This window comes from Vigna umbellata, chromosome 9 (genome assembly GCF_029865625.1).
Source record: "Vigna umbellata cultivar VRB3 chromosome 9, Vumbellata_1.0, whole genome shotgun sequence".
In the NCBI taxonomy this organism is placed as follows: domain Eukaryota; kingdom Viridiplantae; phylum Streptophyta; class Magnoliopsida; order Fabales; family Fabaceae; genus Vigna; species Vigna umbellata.
The window spans coordinates 26,500,464-26,528,109 of record NC_142173.1 but is presented as its reverse complement, the minus strand read 5'-3'; the positions used below and the strand labels follow the sequence as shown (position 1 = coordinate 26,528,109).

Below are 27,646 nucleotides of genomic sequence, written 5' to 3'. Positions count from 1 at the left end.
ATTTAAATTAAAAAGAAGTAGTTACTGGTAAAAATGAAAAATAATTTTTTATTATGAATTATTATTTAAATTTAAAAAGTAGTAATTATAAATGTAAAATTGAAAAAAAAAACACCAAGTATATGTTAAAAGATATTATAAATAATATTATGTAAATAATTTTTTTTATTATGAGTAATTATTTTAATTTGAAAAAGTGGTTAATAAAATAGTAAATAAGTTTTATAAAAAGTAATTGTTTGAATTAAAAAAAATAGTTAGTAAAATAATAAAACTGAAAAATATTTTTTTTATGAATTATTATTTAAATTTATTAAAAATAATAATAATTAAAGGGATAATATTGAAAAAAAATAAGAAAAGTACCAAAGTGTATATATGTAGTTATAAATATAAAAAACAAAACCGCAAGTAAATAATTAAAACCAAATTGAAAATATTTAAAATTGAGAGAAAATATTAGAAAAGTCATCACACTAGAGAGTATAAAACTATTAAACCAAATAAAAAGTAATATATATATATATATATATATATATATATATATATATATATATATATATATATAATCTTTATGAATAATTACACACATATATATATAGTCAATTTAACTGTTAAATTAAAAATTTTCACATTATCATAACTATTTATGTAAAACTTTATTAAAATTGAACAATATACAATAATTTACATTTTAGTATGATTAAAATATGTCATATCAATTTTATTTTATAAAAATAAAACATTAAATAATTTTCTTTTATATTAATATAAAAGTTTGTATATGTAACCAGAAATAAATTTTCAACTATAGATTTTGAAAGCAACATAATTTAACTGAAAAATGTCTATAAATTTGATGTTACATTATTTAAATTATTATCTCTCTCTATTCTTTGTATGATATCATTATTGAATAAATGTAAATGTGTATAAGAAAAAGAAAATCATCAAATAGTTTTAATAAAATCTTCAAATAGACAAGTTAAATAAAAAAGATAATATATTAAAAATAATTAAATAATTGTCTAAAACTAGTTTTAGACGTCAATTTTGTAAGAAGAAAAGAAAGAAACTAATATATTTGTTTAATATGATAAATAAAAATAAATTAATCATAATAAAATAATTTAATAAATTAGTCATCGTAACTAAAAACCACATTTTTGTTAATTAGGGTGCAAAATCAGGTTTAAATTGATAGGTTATAATATAGATACACAAATAATATCAAATCGGTTAACTAATATAAAAATATTATAAAATATATATCAAATCAATATAGTAGATTCAAAAATATAATAAGATATATAAAATATCACAAGATATATTTTAATGTTATTTAATAAAGAAATAAAGATAATATGTTTCAATGGCAACCAAAAAAACCACAAAACAAACAATATAATCAGTGAAGATAATAAGGGGAGAAAAAAATATTAAAATCCAATCAATTAAAAGAAAGATATTGATATAGATATACAAATAGAAATCTATCATAATATAGGCTATAAATTAAAGTAAGGCGAATTGTTAGTGCTCACTGTGATACTTCTTGGTGTGATAATGTTTGCTCTCTCTTTGGATCGATTTATTCTTATTTACGGAAAGCTTTTTAGAATGACAGATTCAAATGGATGTTCCGTAAAGAACTATCCAGGAAAATTTACGGCTGGAATTTTTTGCACCTATGTTGTAACTGCATTATATGGATTAATATTTGGTTATCATTTCGGTATATCTATGCTAACACACTTATCTATCTTTCCATGAATTGTTGTTTTATTCATTACTCACGTAAATATCTGCAGGTGGCATGAGTTCTATGAATCCTTTTCTGAAGAAATTCTTCTATGAAGCGTATGAACAAGAGAACAACATAAAACCCTCCAACAATCCGTATTGCAAATTTGACAGCCAAATATTGACATTATTCACGTCATCTCTATATTTGGCCGCTTTGATTGCATCAGTATTTGCATCCTTTCTCACTCAGCTTTTTGGGAGACGCTGTACCCTTATATCAGGGGGTGCCTTCTTTTTCGGAGGTGCATTCTTTGTCTCGGGTGTTGTACAACATCTTTGGATGCTAATTCTCATCCGCGTCTTATTTGGTTTAGGAATTGGATGTACTCATCAGGTAATACTATATATAAACTTTTATTCTGTTTTTCATATATTATATTTAGTCACATACTATCATTATTAAAAATTGGTTTAAGATTTTTTTTCTTATAATTAAATATTGTTTAATAATGTTTTAGAATTAAAATAATTTAAAATAAATATTGACACTATATTTTTAAAATTAAAAAACTTAATAGAAAAAATAAGTGTTGAGGTATCTTTTTATAATTTACGTTACATACCCTTTATAAAAAACATTTTAATTGTAACTATATTACATATTATTGTATAATCAATGATAACAATACATATCTTTACATATTTTTTAAATTGACAAACTTATACAAGGTAAATTATGTGTTAAAAAGTGATTTTTATTTAGTTAGCTTATACATAGTATGAAAAAAAGAAATATTTTAATTTTCATTATATTAAATATTACTTATGTTATGTATCATGATAGTGTTTTTTTTTGTTTATAGTCTCTATCAATGTATATATCCGAGGTTGCTCCATGTCAACATAAAAGAGTTCTTAATATGATGTTACAATTGACAATTGCTACTGGCATCTTTGTTGCTAATGTCTTCAACTACATTTTTGCGGAGAATGGAGAAGGATGGCCTAATAGCTTACGTTTTGAAGTTATTCCTGCTCTTTTTTATATAATGTTCACAATTATGCTTATAGAATCACCAAATTCTTTGATTGATCGTGGTCTTCATGAGAAGGCTAAGATGGAACTTATTCAGATTCGAAAAACTACAGATGTGGAGGACGAGTTCAAGGATCTTGTGGCAGCAAATGAATGTTCTAAAGCTATGAAAGACCCTTGGATCTCTTTATTAAAGAGACAGTACAGACCCCAACTCACATTTGCCATAGTCATTCCCTTGTTTCAGCAACTCACTGGCATAAATGTGATTATATTTTATGCTCCTATTTTATTGAAGACCATTGGTTTTGGAGCCAATGCTTCTCTCATGTATGCCATGATCATCGGAGGTTGCAACGCAATTGCCACTCTTGTCTCCATATTCACCGTTAACAAGTTTAGTAGACGAACTCTTTTCTTAAAAGGAGGAATACAAATGTTTATTTGTCAGGTAACCTATTTGCTTAACACTCTTTTAGTGTTATTTTACTTGTATAATGTAATTGATTAATTTATTTGTTGTTTTGATTTGGCTTGTGTAGATCGTGATAACCGTAGCAATTGCATGTAAATTCGGACTTGATGGAAACATAGGAATGTTGCCAAAGTGGTATGCTATTGTGGTTGTGTGTGGCATATGTGTGTACGTGGCAGGATTTGCATGGTCTTGGGGTCCTCTAGGATGGTTGGTTCCAAGTGAGATTTTTTCACTTGAAGTGCGTTCAGCTGCACAAAGTATCAATGTCTCTCTGAACATGATGTTCACCTTTGTCATTGCACAAATTTTCACCACCATGCTTTGTCACATGAAGTTTGGATTGTTCATTTTCTTTGGATGCATGCTCATTGTGATGAACACATTCATTTACAAGCTTCTACCAGAGACCAAGGGTGTTTCTATTGAAGAAATGCATGTTATGTGGCAGAGTCATCCTTATTGGAAGAAGTTTGTTAAACCAATTGATGTCACTGTTAGTGATGAGTGTTAGGAGACTATTCTTATACTTTTTTTTTTTGTTATATAAACTATTTTTAGTAATTTAGTAGGAAATATGTATTTTTTTAGTTCAAATTTTTCAACCGTGGAACCTTTTAGTTGTTCATTTGTATTGTTAGCTTTTATATACTAGTTTTTTTTAATTATTGTCTTAATTTTTTGAAAAATAGAAACATATTAAGATAAAAAAAGTCATCTAACTAAGCATTAGCATCATCTCTACCTGTGACTTGCTTCAAGGAAACACTATCATCTATTTTCAACGTGCAGTTGACCAGCCAAAAGAAAACAAAAGCAAACACACCACAAACAAAAGGATAAGCTAAAATATCAAAGAATATAGTTATCCAAACAACTTTAAAGTTATCACGATGCTTATGTAGTGATAACATACAACGTCATGAATTACACAAAAACATTTATCTAGACTCGACCATCCAATAAAGTATTAATGTTAGACTCTGGCAGATTATGCACTTGTAATGGTCTCTACTACTCTACAGATGACAGAGAAAATGTTGAAGTGAGAGAGATGACACTAGTGCAAAATAGACTTTTTATAGCGTTTGTTTATACCTGTTCAAATTCATCAAGTGTAGAAAATGATGCGGTGACAGAATGGTAAATAAAGAGAACTTTTTTACACCTGTTACTCTAAAAATAGGTATAAAAAATAACATGGTGGCAATATCGTAATAAATAATAAATAATTCTACACTGGTTACACTCAGAACCAGTGTAGAAAATAATTTTTACACCTATTTTACTTAGAGCCGGTGTGGAATATTAAATGTTCTACCCACCCCTTCTGTTCAAGCTTCACTTTGCACGCATCTTCTTTTTTTCTCTTAGTTTTCTCTGCATTTCTTCATCTTTGCTTCACATCTTCTCTTAGTTCTCTCTGGAGCGTCTTCTTCTCCTCCACAAGCTCCTTTGCATTGAGGGAAGAGTTCAAAACCGCCAACGCCGCGACTCTTCCCAATCGCCTGCTCGTCAAAACCCTCGTGCTCTTGGACCGCGACTCCTCTAAAAGGTTAGATCCTCTCTTTTGCTATGTTTGGACGATTAGGGTTCCGCAACAACACAAAAATGAAATTTAATGTACAGTATATGTTAGTAATTTTGGTCAAATGTTAAATTCTGAGTAATTTGTTCTTAGGATGCCCTGGTACAGTGTATGTTTGTAATACTTAGACTGGCGAGTACTGTATTTTTTTAATGTATTTATTGTTTATTTCTTGTAGCTACATTGGAGGAAGTGAATCCGATGGACATTTTTCTGTGATAAACAAGGCATGTTCAATGTTAGTGACACTACAAAGTTTTCAGCTGTATTTTATGTTTGTGATAATATGATTGTTTAATACACTGTTTGACAATTACTATCTACTTTGTATATTCTTCTACATAGATGGATTTTTACATAGATTAGTGGTTTTGTAACTGACTAAAGTTTCTTTATACCTACTCCAAAGTACCTTAGTTTATTTGCTTTAGGAGCTGGGAGCATTATCAGTTTATGTATTTTGTTTCCTTATCGTCAATCTTGCTTCTGACTAAGATCTGGGCACTGTAGGAAGCTTTCCTTATTGTTTGAACTTGAAGATATTTAAAGCATGCTTTTAGTTAAGTCTTCCAGTTTTGCCAATCAGAACTGAACATGATTCCTCTTTGCTACTCAAATCATTACATGATTACATCATAATCTGGACTAGTTCAATAGATTATGAGTCTCATAGACAAGTTTCAAAATAATTTGGAATTTGTGATATTTTTTAAGGTTATAGTCATGCCCATTAGCTTGGTTGCTGATATAGCTGTATGCATGCATTGAACAATTCACATTGATGACATTTCAGGTTTGCACATACCAATCCCCTGCATTTGGATGTATTCAAGAGTGTTGCACGCTTTGAAGCAGAAGTGGTTGCAATGACAGCGGCACTTCTTGGAAGTAAGGAAAATAGTTCTGAAGGACAAATATGTGGCAACATGACATCAGGGGGGACTGAAAGTATACTATTATCCGTCAAAACATCTCGTGACTATATGAAATCTAAAAAAGGAATTACAAGACCTGAAATGTATGTCACCAATAATGCATTATTATATACTTGGTAAATTATCATTTTTAATATATTTTTAAACTACCAAATTATAGGATTATTCCCTTGTCTGGACACTCAGCATATGACAAGGCTGCACAGTATTTTAATATCAAACTATGGCGTGTACCAGTTGACAAGAATTTTCAAGCAGATGTGAAACCGATTCGACGCCATATTAACAAAAATACCATCCTGGTATGAAGGTTATTTTTCCTTATTCTAAAGATTCAGAATTCTTGCTACTGGATTTGTCAAGGTCACAACCTGCTAATATATTCAATTCTTACTGCCAAATGAATTTAATATCATGATAAACCAGATTGTTGGATCTGCTCCTGGGTTTCCTCATGGAATAATTGACCCCATCGAAGTAAGTTTTTTCATCTAATGCTGAAAAAATATATATATATATATATATATATATATATATATATATATATATATATTCAACTTTCTTGCTCAATTACAAAATGCATATAATTTGCCTATTTCTTCCGTAGGAACTTGGTCGTTTGGCATCAAGCTTTGGTATTTGTTTCCATGTGGATCTTTGCCTTGGTGGTTTTGTATTACCATTTGCTCGTGAGCTTGAGTATAGTTGGCATGACTTATTTTATATTACTGAACCATCATTCAGTGTTGTTGTCTGTTACCTTTGCTTTTATATTCACCTTGTCAATATTTTAGGTGTTATATACTTTCCTTCTCGAATCTGATCTTTGGCACAAAATCCATCAATTTATTACTACTTGTTGCAACTTCTTTTCAGTACTAATGTAAGTGACTCATGTTCAACCAATTCTTTCCCAGGTACCCATTCCACCTTTTGATTTCTCTGTTAAAGGAGTTTCTTCAATATCAGTGGATGTACATAAATATGGTTTAGCTCCCAAAGGAACAAGTATAGTTCTTTATAGAAACCATGAAATCAGAAAGGTAAGACAATTATTTACTCAAAAATGCTTAGGGCAGTAACTGAAATTATTTGTAGTCTTTTTAGTTTATACCTGAATTATAAACTGGTTACTCAATATTTTTACTGTTAACTTGTGCAACTTTTTGGAAACATCTCACAGAATATGACATCCCCTAATGTTCGGTACGTGTGCTATATTTCAAACTCTTTTTTTCTCTTTCCTTGAGTTGGTATTCATCAATACTATGAAAATAGAAATTAGCGTATCATATTTGATTATCGGTGTTTGAAAAATTGAAATTTTAAGTGCCAGTTATTCTTATAAACTCATTTGATAAAGGAAGATTTGTAATCTGTTATATATTATATTTTAGTGAAGCAGAATCTTAGATGATATGATAGTTTCAGTATATGCACAGTTTTATTGTTACGATAATGCAGTTTAGTATTTTGAGATTGGCAGAAAGATTTTGTTACATATTAAGAATTTTGTTGTTTTAATAAATATTTTTGAAATATCCATTTGAGCAAAATATTAGGGAATATTAATAGAGATACTGATAGGTATAAGTTGCCTTGATTTCGAGGATCAAGGAGCCTCCTAGAATTAACAGAGAAAGATGATGAAAATTCTTCTCCTTCTATTCATTTCAAGTTTGGGTATTTAACAATGTTCACGTTACCAATGATTGGCTACCCGTGAATTGTGGAAACAGAAAGCATCAATAACAGAAAGTACAGCTCAGCAAATATAGTGAATACTGACAAAATAGAAAATACTAGAAATCTTTCTACTTGGTGATGTAGTCCTGGAGATAATTTGGCATATTGTGCTCCCTACTAGGCCTCTCTCTCATATTTCCTCTGTTGTCATTGCTAGGCCCATTCAACACATCAGAATTTGGGCCAGAGCCTATATTGCTATCAATACCCACCACTGCAAAAGGCACCTTGTCCTCAAGGTGATAATCAGAAATGAGATCCGTCCAAGGCTCCCAAGTTGTATCCTCAGGTGCAAGTCCCTTCCATTGGACTAAAACAAGCTTAGTAGGTGGTGAGGTAGAAGAGTCCATTTTGGTGTCCATAATTGCAAGTGGCTCGATAATAGGCTTGTTATCTAGTGCCAGAGGAGGCAAACTGGTAGGGGTAGTTGGAAGGGGGCCCTTGTGCAGCTTTAAAAGAGAGCAGTGAAACACAGGGTGAATTTTTGAACTCGGAGGAAGATCGAGTTGATAGGCGACAGGGCCGATGCGAGCAGTGATGCGGAAGGGACCGTAGTAGCGCTTGGTTAACTTCGGGGTGGTAGGGGAATGAAGAGATCGTTGACGATATGGTCGTAAACGAACATAAACCCAATCGTCGACTTGGAAAGAGATATCTCTGCGTTGACGATCTGCTATTGCTTTCATGGTCAGTTGTGCTTTCTCGAGCTTCGCACGCAACTGATCAAGAAGAACTTGGCGAGATGTAAGTAAGGAATCAACTGCCTCCACCGAAGAGGATCCTGTTAAATAAAAAGGAATAGAGGGAGGAGGTTTGCCAAAGGTAATATGGAAAGGAGAGGTCCCAGTAGCAGAGTGGATTGAAGTATTATAAGACCATTCAGCAAGGGAAATGTATTTGCCCCAGTGGGAAGGATGGTCGTGCACAAAAGAGCGGAGATACTGTTCCAAAATGCGATTGAGAACTTCAGTCTGCCCATCAGTTTCGGGATGGTACGATGTACTCATACGCAACTTTGTACCACATAAACGAAACAATTCACGCCAGAATCTGCTAATAAAAATCGGATCACGGTCCGAAACCAGACTACGTGGGATGCCATGGTGCTTGCAAACCATGTCCATGAAGAGTTGGGCAACTTTAAATGCAGTGAAATGAGTGGGGAGAGTACCAAAATGAGCACCTTTAGAGAACCGATCAACAACCACAAGAATTACAGAATGGCCCAAGGAAGGAGGTAATCCAGTGATGAAATCTAAAGAAAGATCCTCCCAAGTGTCATGTGGAAGTGGTAGGGGCTGTAATAAACCAGCTGGTTTCTGAGTTTCATATTTGGTCTGCTGACAGGTGGAACACTGAGAGACGAAAGTATGAACAATTGAACGCATACCTTTCCAAAAGAAGTTGCCCTGAATACGTGCCATAGTTTTGGATAGGCCCATATGACCCCCCAAGGGTGTAGTGTGGTATTCTTCCAAAAGAAGAGGGATAAAAGGATTGTCGTGATTTAACCATATCTTGCCATCATACAAGAGAAGATCATTATGAATACTGTAAAGAGGGAAAGAAGCAGGGTCGCGTCGCACCTTAGCCAACAGTGAAACAAAGTCAGGGCTGTCTTGAAGAGATTGGCGTAATCTATCCAAGAAAATGAAGCGAGGCATAGAAAGGATGAAAAAGTGACTCTGGACAGTATCAGTGGGGCGAGAAAGGGCATCCGCAACCACATTATGTTTTCCTGCTCTATACTGTATGGTATAGTCGTAACCCAACAACTTGGAAAGATAAACTTGCTGCTCAGGAGTCTGAATCAATTGGGACATTAGCTCCTTAAGACTACGGTGGTCCGTGAGAATAACAAAGGGATGGCCTAATAAGTATTGGCGCCATTTCTTCACAGCGGAGGTGATGGCATGTAATTCACGGACATAAGTGGAAGAACGAAGTAGTCTAGGGCAGAAGGGCTTGCTGAAGAATGCAATAGGATGATCATGTTGCATCAGGACGGCACCCATAGCAGAACCCGATGCATCGGTCTCAAGTTGAAAAGGAAGCTTGAAATTCGGAAGGGCCAGAACCGGGGCTTCGGTCATTGCCTTCTTGAGCTGATCAAATGCGGATTGGGCAGCAGAGCACCAGTTGAAGCTATCTTTTTTTAATAAAGTTGTCAATGGAGCAGCGATAGAAGCGTATCCCTTGATGAAACGACGATAAAATCCTGTCAAACCAAGAAAGCCACGTAAAGCCTTTAAGGTTGTTGGGGAGGGCCATTGTACCATGGCTTGAATTTTTGAAGGATCAGCGGCCACCCCTTGTGCCGATACAATGGGGCCCAAATATTCAAGTTGCTCTTGAGCCAAAAGGCACTTGGAACCTTTGAGGAAAAATTGACCCTGAAGTAAGGTTTGAAAAGTGCGCTCCAGATGGTCTAAGTGGGCCTCCCAGGTGGTGCTATAAACCAAGATATCGTCGAAGAAAACGATGACGAATTTGCGAAGAAATGGCTTTAACAATTCGTTCATAGTTGCTTGAAAAGTAGAGGGGGCGTTGCAAAGGCCGAAAGGCATGACCCGAAACTCGTAATGGCCCATGTGAGTGCGGAAAGCAGTTTTATGAATATCAGCCTCGTGCATTCGGATTTGATGGAATCCCTGGCGAAGATCCAACTTGGAGAACCACTTTGCACCACCTAATTCATCCAAAAGTTCATCAATAGTAGGTAAAGGAAATTTATCCTTCACAGAGATGGAATTTAGGGCTCGAAAGTCCACACAAAATCTCCAACTACCATCCTTTTTTTTAACAAGTAAGACCGGAGAGGAAAAAGGGCTGTGACTTGGCTGTATTAGCCCTGTGTGTAGGAGTTCCTCAATTTGTTTCTCAATCTCGCACTTTTGAAAATGAGGGTAGCGGTAAGGGCGCACCGTGACAGGAGAAGAGTGGGGCAAAAGATGTATATGATGGTCGGTTGGGCGTGTTGGGGGTAAAGAGGTGGGGGAAATGAAGAGTGATTGGTATTTGTGGAGTATAGAGGAGAGGTGGGGATGTGTGTGAGTAGGAAGGGTAACTGTAGATGGTTGAGATGGAAAATATGTGGGTGAAAGCTGGATATGGAAATAAGCTGCTGCAGAGTTGGTCTCGTAAATACGTTTGAGTTGAGGGGCGGAAATGTGTTGAGGTCCAGAAGGTGAGGTTGCACTTAATTCAACTGTACGGCCCTCTCTGTCGAAACGCATGGTCAACTGAGAATAGTCAGTCACTATTGGGCCCAAGGTTTTAAGCCATTGGATGCCCAATACTACATCCGCACCGCTGATGGGTAAAACATGAAGATCAACAGTGAAAATATGGCCCTGTATGGAAATTGGAACAGCCGAACAAAATTGGTGGCATTCAATAACACTACCATTGCCAACCATCACCTTTAGTGTGGGGGTGGGTTGCAGTGGTAAGTTAAGGAACTTAGCTACACGGTCTTGGATGAAGTTGTGAGTGCTGCCGCCATCCACAAGAATAGTTACTTGCTTCTTTGAAATGAGGCCCAAAAGACGAAGGGCTTCTGGTGCCGTTAAACCTGAAAGTGCATTGAAGCTAATTTGGGCTGAAGAGAGCTCATTGTGTATATCTTGGGCAAGGAGAGGATCCGGGTCAGGAGCTGCCAAAGAATCAGAAAGGGTAGTGTTATCAACCTCTGTTTCCTCCGCAACCAAAAGAAAGAAACGTGCCTTGCATTTGTGGCCAGGGTGGAACTTTTCGTCGCAGTTGTAACACAAGCCTTTCTCACGACGAGCTAACATTTCCTCATGAGAGAGCTTTTTGTAGTTGGTCTTGGAAGGAGTGGGTAGCAGAGGGGAGGAAGAGCGCCCTTGAGGCGGTGGCAGAGAAGTGGAAATCGGGGAGGGCTGAAACGAAAAGCGATTCCGGGGACCTTTTCTCAGGTCATGAAATTTATCTTCTTGCAACTTAGCCAAGGCGGCAGCCTGTGTAAAGGTTAGTGGTTGCAAAGCCAAAACCTCCCGTTTGATCTCAGGAGAAAGACCCGAAATAAAACAGCTTAACAAAAATGAAGGGGGAAGACCCACAACTCTACTAGCCAATCGTTCAAATTCAGTAAGGTAATCATTAACCGTACCGCTTTGTGTGAGCTTGAACAGAAGGCCACGAGGATCCTCATAGTAAGAAGGAGCAAAACGAGTTTCCAGGGCTTGAAGGAAATTGTGCCAAGACGGAATCAGGCCATTTTTGTGAACCCACTGGAACCAGCTGAGGGCGGCGCCGTCCATGTAAAAGGAAGCCACTTTGAGTCGATCCTCTTCGGGCGTAGAGTGGTACTCAAAGAATTGGGTGATCTTGAAGATCCAACCGGTAGCATCATGACCATCAAATCGGGGAACCTCGAGCTTCATGTGAGGTTTGAAGGAAGTTGAAGATGGTGAGGATGGGGATTGGGTTTGAGGGTTGATGATGTCGGTCTGGGAGAGGTGAGCAATGATGGAGTCGAGCTTGGTGTTGAGTTCATTTTGGGAGGTGGTGAGGGCGGACTGATTTTGGGTGAGGCGGAGAATTGCATCGTCAATGGTTTTAGAGCGTGTGTTGTGTTCGGCCATGGGAAGAGGAGCAATGAAAGCACCAAATTGATAGGTATAAGTTGCCTTGATTTCGAGGATCAAGGAGCCTCCTAGAATTAACAGAGAAAGATGATGAAAATTCTTCTCCTTCTATTCATTTCAAGTTTGGGTATTTAACAATGTTCACGTTACCAATGATTGGCTACCCGTGAATTGTGGAAACAGAAAGCATCAATAACAGAAAGTACAGCTCAGCAAATATAGTGAATACTGACAAAATAGAAAATACTAGAAATCTTTCTACTTGGTGATGTAGTCCTGGAGATAATTTGGCATATTGTGCTCCCTACTAGGCCTCTCTCTCATATTTCCTCTGTTGTCATTGCTAGGCCCATTCAACACATCAGAATTTGGGCCAGAGCCTATATTGCTATCAGATACCTTGTACTTAGTATAATTGATAATTAGGGTACATGTTTGTTTATATGTGACAGAATACAGCGAAGAAAACCCCAAGATTACAACAAAGTGCAATCACCATTACCACCTTTGTTGTATATTAGAGTGGCAGGAGCGAAATGACACGTGTCCACTTTGTAGGCAGGTAAGTACATAAAATCTTCCATACATAAAATTTAGTTAAACAATTTGTTACCGTTATTCTTGTACAAAGACTCAGAAAATGCATGATTTGATATATATATAACACTGACAATGTACTCCTTTGTCCCTATGTGGGTTTGCAGGTGATTGGTTTTGATGAACTACAGCTTAACACAAGAATCAAGACTCCTTCGATTATAAATTAGTATAACATTTTAATTATTAGTACTTTATAAACCATGTAGGGTACAAGTATTCTCAAATATCACGGATTTTCTTTTCTCTTTATTTACATTTCCATTAATCCGTGAATATTATATTTAAATCGTAATTTAGATTAATTTATTTTGTGTAATCTCAACTAATTGTATTTATGTACACATAACTTGTTTTACTAGGTTCCTTATGACTTATTTTAATGTACATATCGTCTCTAGAAAGAAATTGCAGTTCATTACACAAACTGTAAGTAGTTAATCTTTCAAATTATAAATACAATTATAAATTTTATGATACTTTATAAATTTAACTTGTAGTGCTCACGTCAACCGGGAAGCTTTGAGTGCAGATATTATGTCATGAGGCACATGTAGAAAATTATACCCGCAAATGTTGTTGATTCATGAAATTTGGTAACATGAACATTTTATAACTAAGATCTTAAACCATTAATATTATAACTTGACTCAAACTATTCATTGTGTAGATATTTGATGACACGTCTCCAATGGAGCAACATGTAATAAAGGATGTTCGGGAGCAATGGGTTGCATTTTTTTTTAACCATTTGTAAATGATTAGATGTTTCAATGTTACATTTTGAGTTTAGAAACTATTTTATGTGTAACTCTGTTAAGTAAGTATGTTAGGTAAATATAGTTAGGAACTTTGTTAGGTAAATATTACATTTTGATGTGTTAATAGAAACAATATTGTTAAGTAAATCTAGGATTGAATTTTTTACAGATCTGGATATGGATAGTAGTACATACAAATCAAATATTAAAAAAAACGTCAATTTTTACACACATTAGGTATAAAAAGTATTGTTTTTCACACCTATTATAACATCATAAGGTATAAAAGTGAGTTTCTTTTATAACTGTTCTGTTACCAGCACCAGGTATAAAAGTGAGTTTTTTAAATAAGAAATGCGACTTTTTTATACCTGATCCCATAATATCAGGTGTAAATATCAAACTTTTATACCTGTTACATAAATAAATAGTCTAGAACCAGTGTAAAAGGTAGAAAACTTTTTATACCCTTACATCTATATTTACTCAAAAACGAGTATAAAAAGCCTTTTTTAACAGGTAAAAAAAACCTTTTTTGACATAGTGTGAAATAAAAAGGGTTTAGAGGAATGAGCGAGATAAGCAAGAGTTTAGGAGTTTCTTTTTTTTTAGTTTTGAAAATGAAAATTATTAGAATACCCTTAATTTTATAACTTAAAATTCATGATATATTAGGGTATTTTTGTCTCCTAACACGCGGTACACGTTGCTAAAATTAACAATTGAAAAACAGACATACAAGACCCACAAGGCAAACCCATATATATATATATATATATATATATATATATATATATATATATATATATATATATATATATATATATATATATATATATATATATATATTAATTAAAGTGACACGTTTTATGTAACCCCATTTGTTTTTTTCTGTACTTTTTCTCCCACAGGAAATGCTAATCTTACTTTGTGCTTATACTTCATTCACCGGAGTGCTTTACTCACGAGATAGGTAACGCACAAGCTTACTATCAGACAAACAAGAAGCGTTATAAGAACAACATTTTTTTTCCAAAAACCCAGCTGTAATGAAGATCTTCGACAAGAGTGTTTTTTTTCGTTAATATTTAGAAGTTCTAAAATTAGTTTGATAAATTTAAAAAAAAAATTATAAATTTTAATATAATATTAATTAACAACTAATCATTCACGATAAAAAAAATTACTAACACGGTACAATTTTATGAAAATCAGACCGAACTCATATAACGATGGTACGACTTAAGAATTTTTTTATCGAATTCATATCATGTTGGCAAAATTTACTTTAAATTATAATTTTTTTTTCAAAACTTACACCAAATCAATAATTTGAGTATTAAAATTTCTTAACTGATAAAAGACAACATAACTTTAAGCTGTCACAAACACGCTTTCACTTGTATAAATTCATGAATATTTCATGACATCTACATCCCAAACGTTGAATAACCCCACAAAAAGAAAATGGCAGCAGCAGTTTCAACACCCTTCTCCATTCAAATGCTGATGATATTATTCATCACACTGGTTTATCAAGCTTACGCTCAATTGGATCGTGAAACAACATACGTGTTCTACCTGCAAGACATAACAAGAGGGCCGAATGCCACAGTTGCAGCAGTGGCGGGCATCAAGGGAAGGAATTGGAACTTCAACACATTTGGAAGCGTGTTTGTGGTTGATGATCCAGTGACGGTGGGCCCAAGCCCAACGTCTACGATGGTGGGCCGGGCCCAAGGTTTGCTGGTGGTTTCCTCTCGTGATGGAGCTTATGTGAATGTGGTGCTTTCAATTGTGTTCAGCAGTTGGCAGTTCAATGGTAGCACCTTGGAGCTGCAAGGCATTAATCGGCAGAATGAGAATGTCAGAACGGTGTCTGTTGTGTCCGGAACTGGCCAATTTCGTTTTGCCAGAGGCTATGCTGCATTGCAAACTGTGGCTTATGATCCTGTAACTGCACGCTCCACCGTTCGCTTCACCATAACCTTACATACTTGACAAAATTATGTATTACTACTTCTTTCCTTCTAAATAATACTACATCAACCATTTTAACTACTACAAACGCCATTCATATTACTTTAGTTTTCATTTTTATTCTTAATTACCTAATTTGGTATATTTTCTGCTCTTTCGTTAATTTAAAATCAAAATTAAGGACAATTTAAAATATATATTATTTTTTTTAATATCTTAAAAATCAAAATTTAATACTTTGGATATATTACAGTTTCTTAAGTTTTATTTTCTTAATCGGTGTAAACATCATTAAAAATAAATAAACTTAGTAATTTTACTTTTATATTTATATTTAAATTATGGTTTATTTTTTAGATTTTAACACGTGACACTTCTTTAAAAATTAGAATGAACTCTTTTTTAAATTTTGATACAATTTAGTCACTTAATTTTAGAGATGTGTAGATTTAATCCTTTTAAACAAATTTTATTAAGTTAATATAACTTTTCAAACGTTTATCATAATAGCATTTGAGTTGTTTACATTGTTCAACACATTTTTTCTTTGATGTTAGTAAAGAAATGCGTTAGAAACCTCAAATAAATATAACAAATTTTGGCTAGAGAAATTAAATTTACACACTTCTACAGACGAAGGACTAAAATAATTCAAAATTTCGAAAGATGACTAATTTCAATTTTCAGTTAAAGTTAAGGGAAAAAACATATTTAATTTTAAAAATCAAAGTATATCATAAATCTAAATACAGATACCAAATTATTAATAAAAGACTAATTAATACATTTATTTATCTATTTAATTTTAAATAATATTAATAAATAAACATGTTTTGTTTTGAATACAAAACATGTCTTAATACACAAATTTTAATTTCATTAATTTCTCTATTAACGTTAAATTTTGTTATCTTCAATAATTGTTCTTAGTTTGATATAAAAAAGATTAATTATACATTCAACATTAAAAGAAGTCATTTTACTTTTTCTCTAATGTCTTTTATCTTGAAACTATAACATGATTTTTTTTTTGTCTTTATATCAAACTTTAATTAGGTACCTGCCTTGACAAAGCACCACCCGGACCAAACACTCAGGTCATCAACCCAAGTCGTCCTCTCAAGCTGTCCATCTGAGCTGTCCTCCCAGGCCGTCCACCCAGATCGTTCACATGGGTCGTTCGCCCAGGTCTAGGTTATGTCCAGTATGACCTAACGGTATGGTCAGATTATCAGTGATAATAACTCATTAAGTCTCTAATGCAAATTAAGGTGTGATTGAACCGTCATTAGGCCAATGGAAAGTAAAGGTTCTTCACAACTAGTATAAATAAAGGACTCAGGTATGACTTTAGGATTATTATGCATATTATATGCATCACTTGTTGTGTTAATCAATAAGTTATATTACTAAATTGAGTGCCTGAGTGTATTTGACAAGTATTCATCCACATAACTTCAATAAAAAAAGGGAGAACAAACAACATAATTTAGATAATGAAATACCACTAAAAAGTCTATTCGGTCTTCAGAACAACTTGAAGTGCTTTAAATAAAGAACGTTAATCATATACCTGAAACAAATTATATTAGATTCATATTCATTTTCATCCATGGACCTTAACTGTTTCTAAATATAACAGACGACAAATTAAGTTAGATGTAATTTATAAGTTATCCTCACGTCAATTTCTTATAAAATTAATGTAATTCAGTGTTTATCATACAAACATCATTGGATAAGAGAATGTAATTGCATCAATTATGTTTTCAATTATATTAATCTAATAGATTGTAACATAATTAAAATTATCGAATTAAAATGGTATTCTTTGATATATTAAAAATGAAATATGTGAATTAACTAAGTTGCATAATATATATATATATATATATATATATATATATAATTAATGAAGAATTAAAAGAAGTTTCATGTATTCCTGCGTCAGTAATCCGAACAACGATTGTGTTTTACGGGAAGAAGTGAACTGAAACTAATTTCATGTGGTAGCCGTTAGTTTGTCTCAAACACACGATTTTCTTCATCTTACATCAATACAAACAACGGTTTCAAATCATTAACAGTTGGCAAGAGAAAAAAAAGACCCTTTATTGCTTCTTCTGCGCTTCTTTGTTTATTATTACTCCTTCACATGAAAAGTGAGAACACTTTTTTTTTTATAACGCGTAAGGAAACATTAAATTAATAGCTTAATTTCTGGCTTAGTGCTATAAATATCATCCAATTATTTCAGCATGGAAATCCATTCTCACACCATAAAATGGCTCCATCCAAATTCTTCTCCTTCTCATCGCTCCTTTTCATATCCATCACATTGTTTTATCAAGCTAATGCTCAACCCGGTGGTCAAACAACTTTGACTTTCCACCTTCAAGACACTGCAAAAGGGCCCGGTGCAACCGTCACCCCAATCATTGGGCTCCCCGGAAGGGACTGGACCTTCGACCAATTCGGAACCATAATTGCAATGGACGACCCTGTCACCATGGGCCCAAGTCCACTGTCTACTCAAGTGGGCCGGGCCCAGGGGCTTCTGGTAGTATCAGCCAAGGATGGCGCTAATGTGAACGCGATTCTTTCGATCGTGTTCACGAATGCGGAATTCAGTGGAAGCACGCTACAGATCCAGGGCGTTAGTCGGCAACGCGAGCATTATAAAGAGCTTTCGGTGGTGTCTGGAACTGGGAGGTTTGCTTTTCTGAGGGGTTATGCTACACTTGAAACTGTCGTCTATGATCCTGCAACAGCACATTCTGCCATTCGTTTTAATGTAACTTTGAGACCTTGAAAATATTTTTAAATTTAATAATAATTAATAAATTGTTTTTAATGTACATAAATTCTTCTTTTACTTTTCTCCACAAAATTCGCAATATAAAACACAGATATAAAAATAATGTAATAGAAAAACAATAAATTAGTAATCACACTTCTATTGTCATTTTTGTTTGATAAAGGTAAATTAGGAAAGAAATTGTGAGAAAGAAGATAAAAAAAGTTGTTTGGTCCACAAATTAATAAAGAAAGAGAGAAATTTAAAAGAGATATTTCTAATTTTGCTTTTGATTGCTGTTAGAGAGAATTACAATATGGGTTAGTCATGGATCTAACTGGTAGGCTTATAAGAAAAAGAGTGTATCTAATTAATATTTTGGTTTCTTTGATCTATTTAGGTTTACTATACACTTATAATTAATGGGAACCAACGAAACGAGACAATTGGTCCATGTAGTCTATATATTGTACGAATTTGTTTCAAAATATATCTATCGTTGATGACGTGTCTATTAATGTGATTATTCTGTGAATTTCCATCAAGTTTTTTTGAAGAAACTATTGTTTGACAATTTTAGTTACTAGAAATTTAGTTTTCGTTCTTTTAGTTATATATTTATGCTATGAATTTTTTAACATTTGATGGTACTTTAAAATTATAAATTATAAAATTATGAATATTACCTTTTTAATAATTAGGTTTGTAAAATTATTATTTCTACTAAATCAATTAAATAAAAATAAAATTATTAAAATTAAACATTCTAGTATTTTACATGTTAGATGAAAATAAAAATTACAAACAAATAATTTTATATACAAATCAACCTATGAGAACCAAACCTTACCTGAGACGAGTTAAAAAATAATGGGTTAAATATATTTTTGATCCCTTAACTTTCAGTGAAAATTGGAATTAGTCCCTCTTTAAAACTTTGGACTAATTTAGTCCTCAAACTTTAGAAATGTATGAATTTAGTCCTATTAACCAAATTTTGTTAACTTTATTTGATGTTTCAAAGACATTTCTCAGTTAACATTGAAGCAAAAATGTGTCAAACGGTATAAATAACTCAAATGCTATCATGAAACACACTTGAAACATCAAATAAACCTAATAAAATTTAATTAAAAGGACTAAATTCAATCATTTCTAAAGTTTGGGGAGTAAATTAGATCAAAGTTTTAAAGATGGACTAATTCCAATGTTCACTAAAAGTTAATGGAGCAAAATCATATTTAACTCAAAAATAATAAAAGACAAGTATTATTGTATAATATAAATGTTTAGAACGCCTTGTAAACTAATAGAGATATGATGCCTCCTATCTGTTGGAGGCTGTCTGGTTTGTTTCATTTCTTACAAACCAAATATGAGACAAACTAAAATAGATGGATCAAACCACGTTATCATCTATGTTAAGGATTTTATAACTTTTTTTTTTTGAAAAAAGTATTTTTATTTTACTTATTTTTATATAAATTTAATTATTCTTTCGGTCTTTATTTTTGTGGTTGTTTTTCATTTCAATTTAGTTCTAACTTTTTTAAAATTGATTTAATTTAGTCGTTTTCATTAATACGCTATGTTAAAGTTAGTATCATATATTAATTTGTGATTATTTTATTTTAATTTTTTAATTTGCTTACTTTTTTTCATATGCTACTTTACAGTTGTGCAATGGAAAACAAATCATACAACAACAAAAACATGAAAAAATTGAAATTAATAAATTAACTAGTAATAGTTTATTAATATTTAAGTTTTAACTCATAATATATATATATATATATATATATATATATATATATATATATTCAAAAATTATATTTTAGCTTCATTTTAGTATAGATTTTAAAGTTAATTTAAAAATATTTTCAAAATTTTTTAATAAAAATGTTAAATTTTTAATAATTTCTTGAGATTCAAATATTTACTCCACATTTAATTTTATTTTTTCATAATTATTGTTTTTTTCAAAAATTATTTCCTAGTTTCAATTTGATATGGATTTTAAAGTTAATTTAAAAGTATTTTCAGAAATATTTAATAAAAATGTTAATTTTAATAAAATTATCAGAATTTATAAAAAAAAATAAATTTTATCTATATTTTAAAAAAATTGTTCTATTTTTACAAAATAATAAAACTAAATTAAATCTAAAAAATAAATATAGGATCAAATTCAGACCGTCACACTTTGTTATCATAAATTGACAAGTGACAATAATTTTAATACTTTTGTACCATCCTAACAAAAATATCACATTAAATCACTTTAAAAAATAAAAACCAAATTAAAAATAATAATTCAAAACTTGACATTTAAAAAAAAACTAATTAAACATTCACCAAACGTATGTTATTTTGGACTTTTAACGTCTGATCTCTGTCCGACGTCTATACGGATGACGTTAATGAGACGTCGGACCCAATAGGTCTGACGTCTATATAGACGTCCGATCGATACAGGTCCGACGTCTATATAGACGTCTGATATTATAGATTAGAAGTTTAAAACGTTGTCGTATTTGATTGCATCTAAAACCTCTCGGGTTGCTCTTGGCTCAAGGTGATTCGAGTTTACAACTTTATATTTTAGTTGAAGAAAATGTATTGTACTTTTTTTTTGTATTGGATGGTTTTAAAAACGTAGTGCAGAGGAGTGCAAAACGCAAGAAATCGCCGCCCAAGGACACGAGCAAAACTGCACCAAAACCCAACGAAAACGCATTTTAATCGGTTCAAATGAAAGATAATTCATCAAAGAGTGATGTAATCGGAGTAAAATTAATTTAAAACGGTGCAAAAGTGAGAAAATGAACCTAAAAAATGTAACCTGTAGAGAGCAAACGCGAGGAAGATGAACATTTAATGCAGCCATATAGACGTCGTTTCCCCCCACATCAGACGTCTATATGGTTGTAGAAGTCGGATTGGTGGGATCAGACGTCTAAACGGAGTTAAAAAGTGACTTTTTAGATTTAAAAGATGAGTATATAGACGTCGATTCCCCACATCAGACGTCTATATGGTTGTAGACGGCGGATTGACGGGATCGGACGTCTAAATGGAGTTAAAAAGTGATTTTTTAGATTTAAAAAATGAGTATATAAACGTCGGTTTCCCCACATCAGATGTCTATATGGCTGTAAACGTTGGATTGGCGGGATCGAACGTCTAAATGGAGTTAAAAAGTGACTTTTTAGACGTCGGTTCCCCCACATCCGACGTCTATATGGTTGTAGACGTCTGTTTCCTCCAGAACAGATGTTTATATGGTTGTTTTATTTACGAAAAATGTCACTGGTCATTATTTACGTTAGATATTCAAGAGTCGGACGTTTAAATGGTGACTTTAAAGGTCTTTTCTGCACTATCTTTCATATATTTATTTATCTTATTTCTTCCTTTTTTTTATCGAACACTTAAATTCAGTCCTCAAATTATTATCAAAACCAAATAAAAAAATTATTATCACAAATTTACAAGTAATAATAATTTTAATATCGTTTGTACAATCCTAACAAAAATATCATATTAAATCACTTTAAAAAAATGAAAACCAAATCAAAATAATAAAAAAATTAAAAGAACCAACTTAACATTTAAAAAAAATAAAAACCAAAAAATTAATTAAACCTTTTATATACTGTTCGTATTTTTCACATATTTATTAATCTTATGACCATGATATTTTAACAATTATTTTAACAACTTTTTTATAACAGTGTCATTATTTGATTGATCCCTATATTTAAAATGAATCAATTATAAATTATTACATAGATTGTTTTAAAAAAATTGTCAAAAAAAAGTTGTTTAAAAGACATTTTTCTAATTTTTTTTTTTATCGAACACTTAAATTCACTCCTCAAAGTGCATTGCATATAGACCAATAATTCTCAATCACAGTCCTTCCACATTAAAACTCTTTCAAAGCAAATGCACACCATAATAATAATTCATGGTTAATCAAACTCTGGAAAAATACATGACAATCTAAAGACACCTCAAATTCTACAGCAGAAAATGACACTTCTATCAAACTTTTATTACCCAAAAGGACAACACTTGCTCCATAGTTATCAATCAGATTTTTCAAACAAAAAAGAAGCATAGATGCAATCACGACGATATGAGCAAAATCTGGATAACTTCTATAAACACTATTTTTCACTCTAATTCTGTTTTCTTTTTCTCTCTCTCCTCACATTCCATTAAACAATGAATGTTATCAAACTTTTGTTTTCTCCCTTAATTAAATCTTACCAAACAATTCATAAAAGAATATAATGACAATGAAGAAAATAACACATACGAAGTATTAAAATTGTTTGGAGCATATACAAAAGTCATACGAAATATAAGTAGCAATGGTCTTATTAAAAATGGTGCCCACAATAGTGTGTATAGCTGTAAATGACACAAACTTTAGCTGTAAACTGTTTGGTTTAGCTTTTGAAGTGTGACTGATGAATTAATCCACCGTAATGACATGGAGTACTTTCTTAAGATCATTTGGGAATAAACTAATGCAGGAATAATGAACTAAAATATTTGGTAATTAATTAAAATATTACCTAGTTTTCTTGAAAAAGAAAATATATTTTAATTGTAGGAGAGTTAATATAGATTTTTATAATGATAAGATATTATCCAATTAAATTTTTACGAATTTACTTTTAATACTATTCCAAAAATCTATTATTAATAAAGATATGTTATGTATTCATGATTATTACTCGTTTTTATTTTATGTGACATTTTGTATGTACCCTAACGTTAGTATAATTTCATTCTTGATAATTGAAACATTAAAAAAAAATAGTTGCATAATTTTGAAAAGTTTCATGGTGATTAAGCCACCCTATAAATACATCACTCTGTTCTCAGACAGCACATCAAAAGGATCTTGTCACAAAGGTTGAAATGGATGAGAACGAGAATCAACATCCAGAACACCATGTAGAGTTACCAATAGATGTTTCAATCAGAAAAACTCAGTCAAATTGCATCCAAATCCAATCTTTATCCTCTATTCTGACACAATTCCATGCAGGGTACTTCAGAATTAGTTTGTCTCTCACAAGCCAAGCTTTTCTGTTGAAGATCCTGATTGAGCCAATCCAAGATGCACATGCTCTGAGACGATTATTTTCATCCATGCCCTCTTCTGTCCACACTCTCATATGGTTCCTGGCTTTGTTCATTCTGGCCACACTCTCTTTTCTTTACATTCTAAAATGTGTTCTACACTTTGACATGGTTAAGGATGAATTCTTAAACCATGTCGGGGTGAATTATCTATTTGTCCCCTGGATTTGTTGGCTAATTTTGCTAGAATCATCACCGTTCCTCTCTCCAAGAACACTTTTTTTCAAAATACTTTGGTGGGTGTTCGTTGTGCCAATGGTGATGCTTGATGTGAAGATTTATGGGCAGTGGTTTACAAAAGGGAAGAGGTTTTTGTCAGTTGGAGCAAACCCAACAAGTCAGCTATCTGTGATTGGGAACTTGGTGGGGGCACAGGCTGCTGCACAAATGGGTTGGAAGGAGAGTGCACTATGCATGTTTTCTTTGGGTATTGTTCATTACTTGGTGCTTTTTGTCACACTCTATCAGAGATTAGCAGGGAACAATAATATCCCTTCAATGCTTCGTCCGGTGTTCTTCTTGTTCTTTGCAGCACCCAGCATGGCCAGCTTGGCTTGGAACTCCATTTGTGGCAAGTTTGACACCACATGCAAGATGCTCTTCTTCCTCTCCTTCTTCCTCTTCTTGTCCCTGGTAATTTCAGGTTAAACTTTCGAGTTATATTTCCTCTTTAGATTTGTAAACTTCAGAAAAGATAAAAAATTCACAGTATAAACCAGCTACAAAATCTTTTTAACTGTTACAGAGCATCACAAAAGAGGGAAGCAAAAGAATTGTCAGATAAAGAAAATTTAAGGTTCTGTTATTTGGACTGGAAGTCCCAGGAAACATTTATAAACCTTAAAAGCAGATCAAAGTTTTATAGATATTTTAACAAGTTTGATTTTTTATCATGTAATAAGAAAGTCAAGTGTGTTTTAAGCCTAATTTAAATTTACAAAATATACTTTTATAGGATGAGGTTTGTACTAATGTAAGACTTTTAATGAATCGTCTTATGTAGGATATATATTTCGAGTATAAGACAATTTTAATGGGTAGTCCAAAAACATTCTGCTAACGAATAAAACAATAAATTTAACGAACAATAAATTTTATTAAAATATACTTTAAATCTCTATCATGTATGAAAATTTTATGGTTCAGAAATCGTATTATAGCAAACGAGGTTAGCGAGATCAGTTTCTGTGAATCGGAAAAAAATCATTACATGTCTTTGTAGTATAGGTAGGTGAATGTCCAAGTTTATCTATGAACAAAAAAGTTGGTCTAAACTCTGTACTGATGTAGTCAAATTGTGTACGCTTCATGGTATGCTCATTCTTGATTTTTTTTATTTGGGGTGCTGAAGTACCTAAGTTGACTATCATTGTTGCAACTTGCAATTAAGGGATATAATAGAGCTGGGACCATTCGTTTGGTTGGATTAGGCCACCAAAACAAAATTAGTAATCAGTTTTGTTGTTTGTTTTTGAACAAACAGGTTTCAAGGCCTATGCTATTTAAGAAGTCGATGAAGAAGTTCAATGTGACATGGTGGGCTTATTCTTTTCCTCTTACGGCTTTGGCACTTGCTTCAGTAGAGTATGCTCATGAAGTTAAGGGGATCATGGCTCACACCATCATGTTTCTCTTATCATCTGTCTCAGTTTTGGTCTCTCTCATATTACTGCTTATCACTGTTATCAAGATGAGCAGACACGCTTTTACCTGTTTCCAACCTTAGTTTCGAACACATGTTTTTATTCTCTCATACATTTTAGTCTATCTTGTTCATAATTATAACATGCTGTCACCCTTATCGTTTATACCAATTTTTATATTATTCAACTTGAATTGTTTTTCTTCAATACAGTAACATTAACAGAACACCATTACTATCAACTATAGACATTTTCATGAGAGATCATTTTCAGTGTAACGTCGAGCTTCTATCGTGAACCATGTATTTTCCAGCATCTTTAAATGAGTTGTCTCAAATTTTACCGTGAACCATGTATTTTTCAGCATGTTTAAATGAGTTGTCTCAAATTTTAGTTTATAAATTTGTATTGAAATGACGTGCAAAGAATTTTTATACTGTATGTACTATACAAACCGATCCTGTCTATGTTATTCGATTAGTCAACTTTCTAACTATCTTGATAATACTTTGATATTTTGTACATCAAAAAATTTACAATTTGATTAACAAGATAAAAACATACTTAGATGATATTGGATAGGGGTTGGACCAACTCTAATCAAAAGTACATTTTGAAATTTATAAAAACAAAGATATAGGTACATGTATAGAGATATATGAGGACACTTAACAGTAAAAAACCGATCGATATAACTAAAAATTGATTTAAAAGCTACAGTCACTTCAGTAATATCCATATGCTCAAATTTAAACAAAATATTGAAAGAAAAAAAAATAACTCGAAGACAAATAACTAATTAAAAATGTGAAGGTACATTTCTCTATCTACGTACCAAAAATTTGTAGAACCTCAACATTGAGAAGAGAAACAACAAAATGGTACACTTTTTGTGCTAATAACCCCACACATCTAACATGCAATTGTGCATTCTTTCAGTCTCAAACCACGAACACGACATTCATATATCATCACGTGATGTGTTTTGGTGTGGGCTCCTTCTTAGATAGGTTCATGCACTTTTGAAAGCCCAAATTTGTGTTGCCTATCACAATTTTATTTATTATTTTTGCTATGCAAAAAAGCAGCAACAATAATAGTAATTTAGAAATAAAATCATTTAAAGCAATTAATCAATTACTCTATAAACTTCATTCTTAAAATATTTCTTTAGTAATCTAGTGAATGACCCTCAAGTCCACTTCTTATTTATTTTTATTTAATTTTAACTTAAATAGAGCATGATATTTTTTGTTGTTGTATATATTTTTTATTAGAAGGGGAGTTTAAGGTTAAGTCGTTCTTAAAAATTAAAGGTAAAAGTCTTAAACATACTCCCTGACATTAAAACATGGATGAGAGATTGTGAAAATATATATTTATGTATAGTCTAATTACAAATAATACAAAAACAAAATAATAAATTTTGGTAAGATAGACTTTAATTACACATGAGATTGAATCTAACTTGTATTCATAAAATTAACTTATAAAGTGATAATTGTTTTCACTTGTATATTATATAGAATCTGATAACGTATGAGATTTTACTAGAAATAATCATATTCAAGATGCATATAGTTATTATGAAAGACATACAATTTTTTTTAAAACCTAATTTTATATCTAAAACATGAATTTAAAATTATTACTTAGAATAATTATAGATAAGTTTATTCATACTCAGTCTTTGAAATCATTAAGTATAACCGAAAATTAATCAAACGAAAAAGTACCATTTCAAATGATTCAGAAGCTCATAATTCATTCTCACAACCTTCATTAGATCAAAAGCCCAAAAAAGAAAAAGACAAAAAACCTTAATAACACATCAAGCTCATGTTATACCCTTAAACAAATAGAAGTATACTCTGTTTTTTTTTTCCTTTTTGGTCCTTTGTTCTAAAACTTTTGAGGAAATTTCAACAGTCTCAGCCAACCAAACTCCATTGGGTACGAAGTTTTAGCTAGCCTTCTTTGATTTAAAGTGTAATCTCATTAGAAGTGACACGAATTAATTATCAAGAACCAAATATAGTAAATAATAGAAAAATGTAATAATTTCTTGTTTCAAATAATTTAGTTTGGCATGTCAGGTCCAATAAGTCTACTAACATGTAAAAATCACATCTTGTGTTTGTGTTTTTGTTCCCAAAAGAACCTCATGATTTAACATATGTAATCAAATTTCCAGATTTTGTTATCATCTAAACCAACGCCAACATGTAAATTGAATAGCATGTCATCATTTCAAAACCAAAACTGTCATCTCCTACGTCATAACACTTGAAAAAGACCAAATATTACTTTATTAGTATCTATATATTAAACAAAAGCTGTGTTGATGTAAAAAATTTGGTTAAAAATGTACTTTAAATTTAACTAAATTTTAGAAAACAGTTTAAAGAGTGAAATTTACGTTTACTTATGTAATATAAAAAAAATTAGTTAGAATAAACATTTTAATACATAACTCTTAAAGAAGTAGACTTTAATTTAATTTTACGAAACGTGAGATTTACACTATTATATCTTATTTATTATTTATTTCGAGTTTCTAACAAATTTATTA

The 27,646-nt window shown here is 32.1% G+C and overlaps 5 protein-coding genes across 6 annotated transcripts; all 5 read left to right on the top strand.

The window, feature by feature from the left end:
- Positions 1 to 1,620: 1,620 nt before the first annotated feature.
- LOC148193091 (sugar transport protein 1-like) lies at positions 1,621 to 3,771 on the top strand. Its single transcript, XM_088099354.1, has 4 exons — positions 1,621 to 1,741; positions 1,809 to 2,140; positions 2,610 to 3,233; positions 3,325 to 3,771. The coding sequence occupies exons 1-4, from the start codon at positions 1,621 to 1,623 to the stop codon at positions 3,769 to 3,771; spliced, it is 1,524 nt and encodes a 507-aa protein (XP_087955480.1).
- A 540-nt stretch (positions 3,772 to 4,311) lies between these two features.
- LOC148193090 (sphingosine-1-phosphate lyase-like) lies at positions 4,312 to 6,862 on the top strand. The gene is made up of 8 exons (XM_088099353.1): positions 4,312 to 4,400; positions 4,675 to 4,812; positions 5,024 to 5,083; positions 5,639 to 5,863; positions 5,941 to 6,082; positions 6,207 to 6,257; positions 6,388 to 6,485; positions 6,703 to 6,862. The coding sequence occupies exons 1-8, from the start codon at positions 4,312 to 4,314 to the stop codon at positions 6,860 to 6,862; spliced, it is 963 nt and encodes a 320-aa protein (XP_087955479.1).
- Positions 6,863 to 14,936: 8,074 nt separating this feature from the next.
- LOC124823993 (pterocarpan synthase 1-like) lies at positions 14,937 to 15,588 on the top strand. Its single transcript, XM_047296342.2, has one exon. It carries the CDS (start codon positions 14,962 to 14,964, stop codon positions 15,493 to 15,495), a length of 534 nt encoding a protein of 177 aa, XP_047152298.1. The 5' UTR covers positions 14,937 to 14,961; the 3' UTR covers positions 15,496 to 15,588.
- A 2,140-nt stretch (positions 15,589 to 17,728) lies between these two features.
- On the top strand, positions 17,729 to 18,328 carry LOC124823994 (pterocarpan synthase 1-like). The gene has a single exon (XM_047296343.2). The coding sequence runs from the start codon at positions 17,759 to 17,761 to the stop codon at positions 18,284 to 18,286; it is 528 nt and encodes a 175-aa protein (XP_047152299.1). The 5' UTR covers positions 17,729 to 17,758; the 3' UTR covers positions 18,287 to 18,328.
- Positions 18,329 to 23,145: 4,817 nt separating this feature from the next.
- Positions 23,146 to 25,267, top strand: LOC124823995 (S-type anion channel SLAH1-like). Of its 2 annotated transcripts, none has more exons than XM_088099529.1 (2): positions 23,146 to 24,074; positions 24,915 to 25,076. In XM_088099529.1, exons 1-2 carry the CDS (start codon positions 23,207 to 23,209, stop codon positions 24,935 to 24,937), a joined length of 891 nt encoding a protein of 296 aa, XP_087955655.1. In that variant the 5' UTR covers positions 23,146 to 23,206; the 3' UTR covers positions 24,938 to 25,076. The 2 variants fall into 2 exon arrangements, with proteins under 2 accessions (XP_087955655.1, XP_047152300.1); XM_047296344.2 differs by having other exon boundaries at positions 23,162 to 24,064; positions 24,915 to 25,267.
- Positions 25,268 to 27,646: the final 2,379 nt, after the last annotated feature.

Excerpts from the sequence above, each read along its gene's own strand:
- LOC124823993 (XM_047296342.2), top strand. The coding sequence starts at position 14,962 with ATGGCAGCAGCAGTTTCAACACCCTTCTCCATTCAAATGCTGATGATA.
- LOC124823995 (XM_047296344.2), top strand. The coding sequence starts at position 23,207 with ATGGATGAGAACGAGAATCAACATCCAGAACACCATGTAGAGTTACCA. Across the intron at positions 24,065-24,914 it reads TCTTCCTCTTCTTGTCCCTG|GTTTCAAGGCCTATGCTATT; the intron begins GTAATTTCAGGT and ends TTGAACAAACAG.
- LOC148193090 (XM_088099353.1), top strand. The coding sequence starts at position 4,312 with ATGACACTAGTGCAAAATAGACTTTTTATAGCGTTTGTTTATACCTGT. Across the intron at positions 4,401-4,674 it reads AATGATGCGGTGACAGAATG|TTCTCTCTGGAGCGTCTTCT; the intron begins GTAAATAAAGAG and ends ATCTTCTCTTAG. Across the intron at positions 6,486-6,702 it reads GCTCGTGAGCTTGAGTATAG|CATTCCACCTTTTGATTTCT; the intron begins TTGGCATGACTT and ends TTCCCAGGTACC.
- LOC124823994 (XM_047296343.2), top strand. The coding sequence starts at position 17,759 with ATGGCTCCATCCAAATTCTTCTCCTTCTCATCGCTCCTTTTCATATCC.
- LOC148193091 (XM_088099354.1), top strand. The coding sequence starts at position 1,621 with ATGACAGATTCAAATGGATGTTCCGTAAAGAACTATCCAGGAAAATTT. Across the intron at positions 2,141-2,609 it reads GAATTGGATGTACTCATCAG|TCTCTATCAATGTATATATC; the intron begins GTAATACTATAT and ends TTTTGTTTATAG. Across the intron at positions 3,234-3,324 it reads TACAAATGTTTATTTGTCAG|ATCGTGATAACCGTAGCAAT; the intron begins GTAACCTATTTG and ends TGGCTTGTGTAG.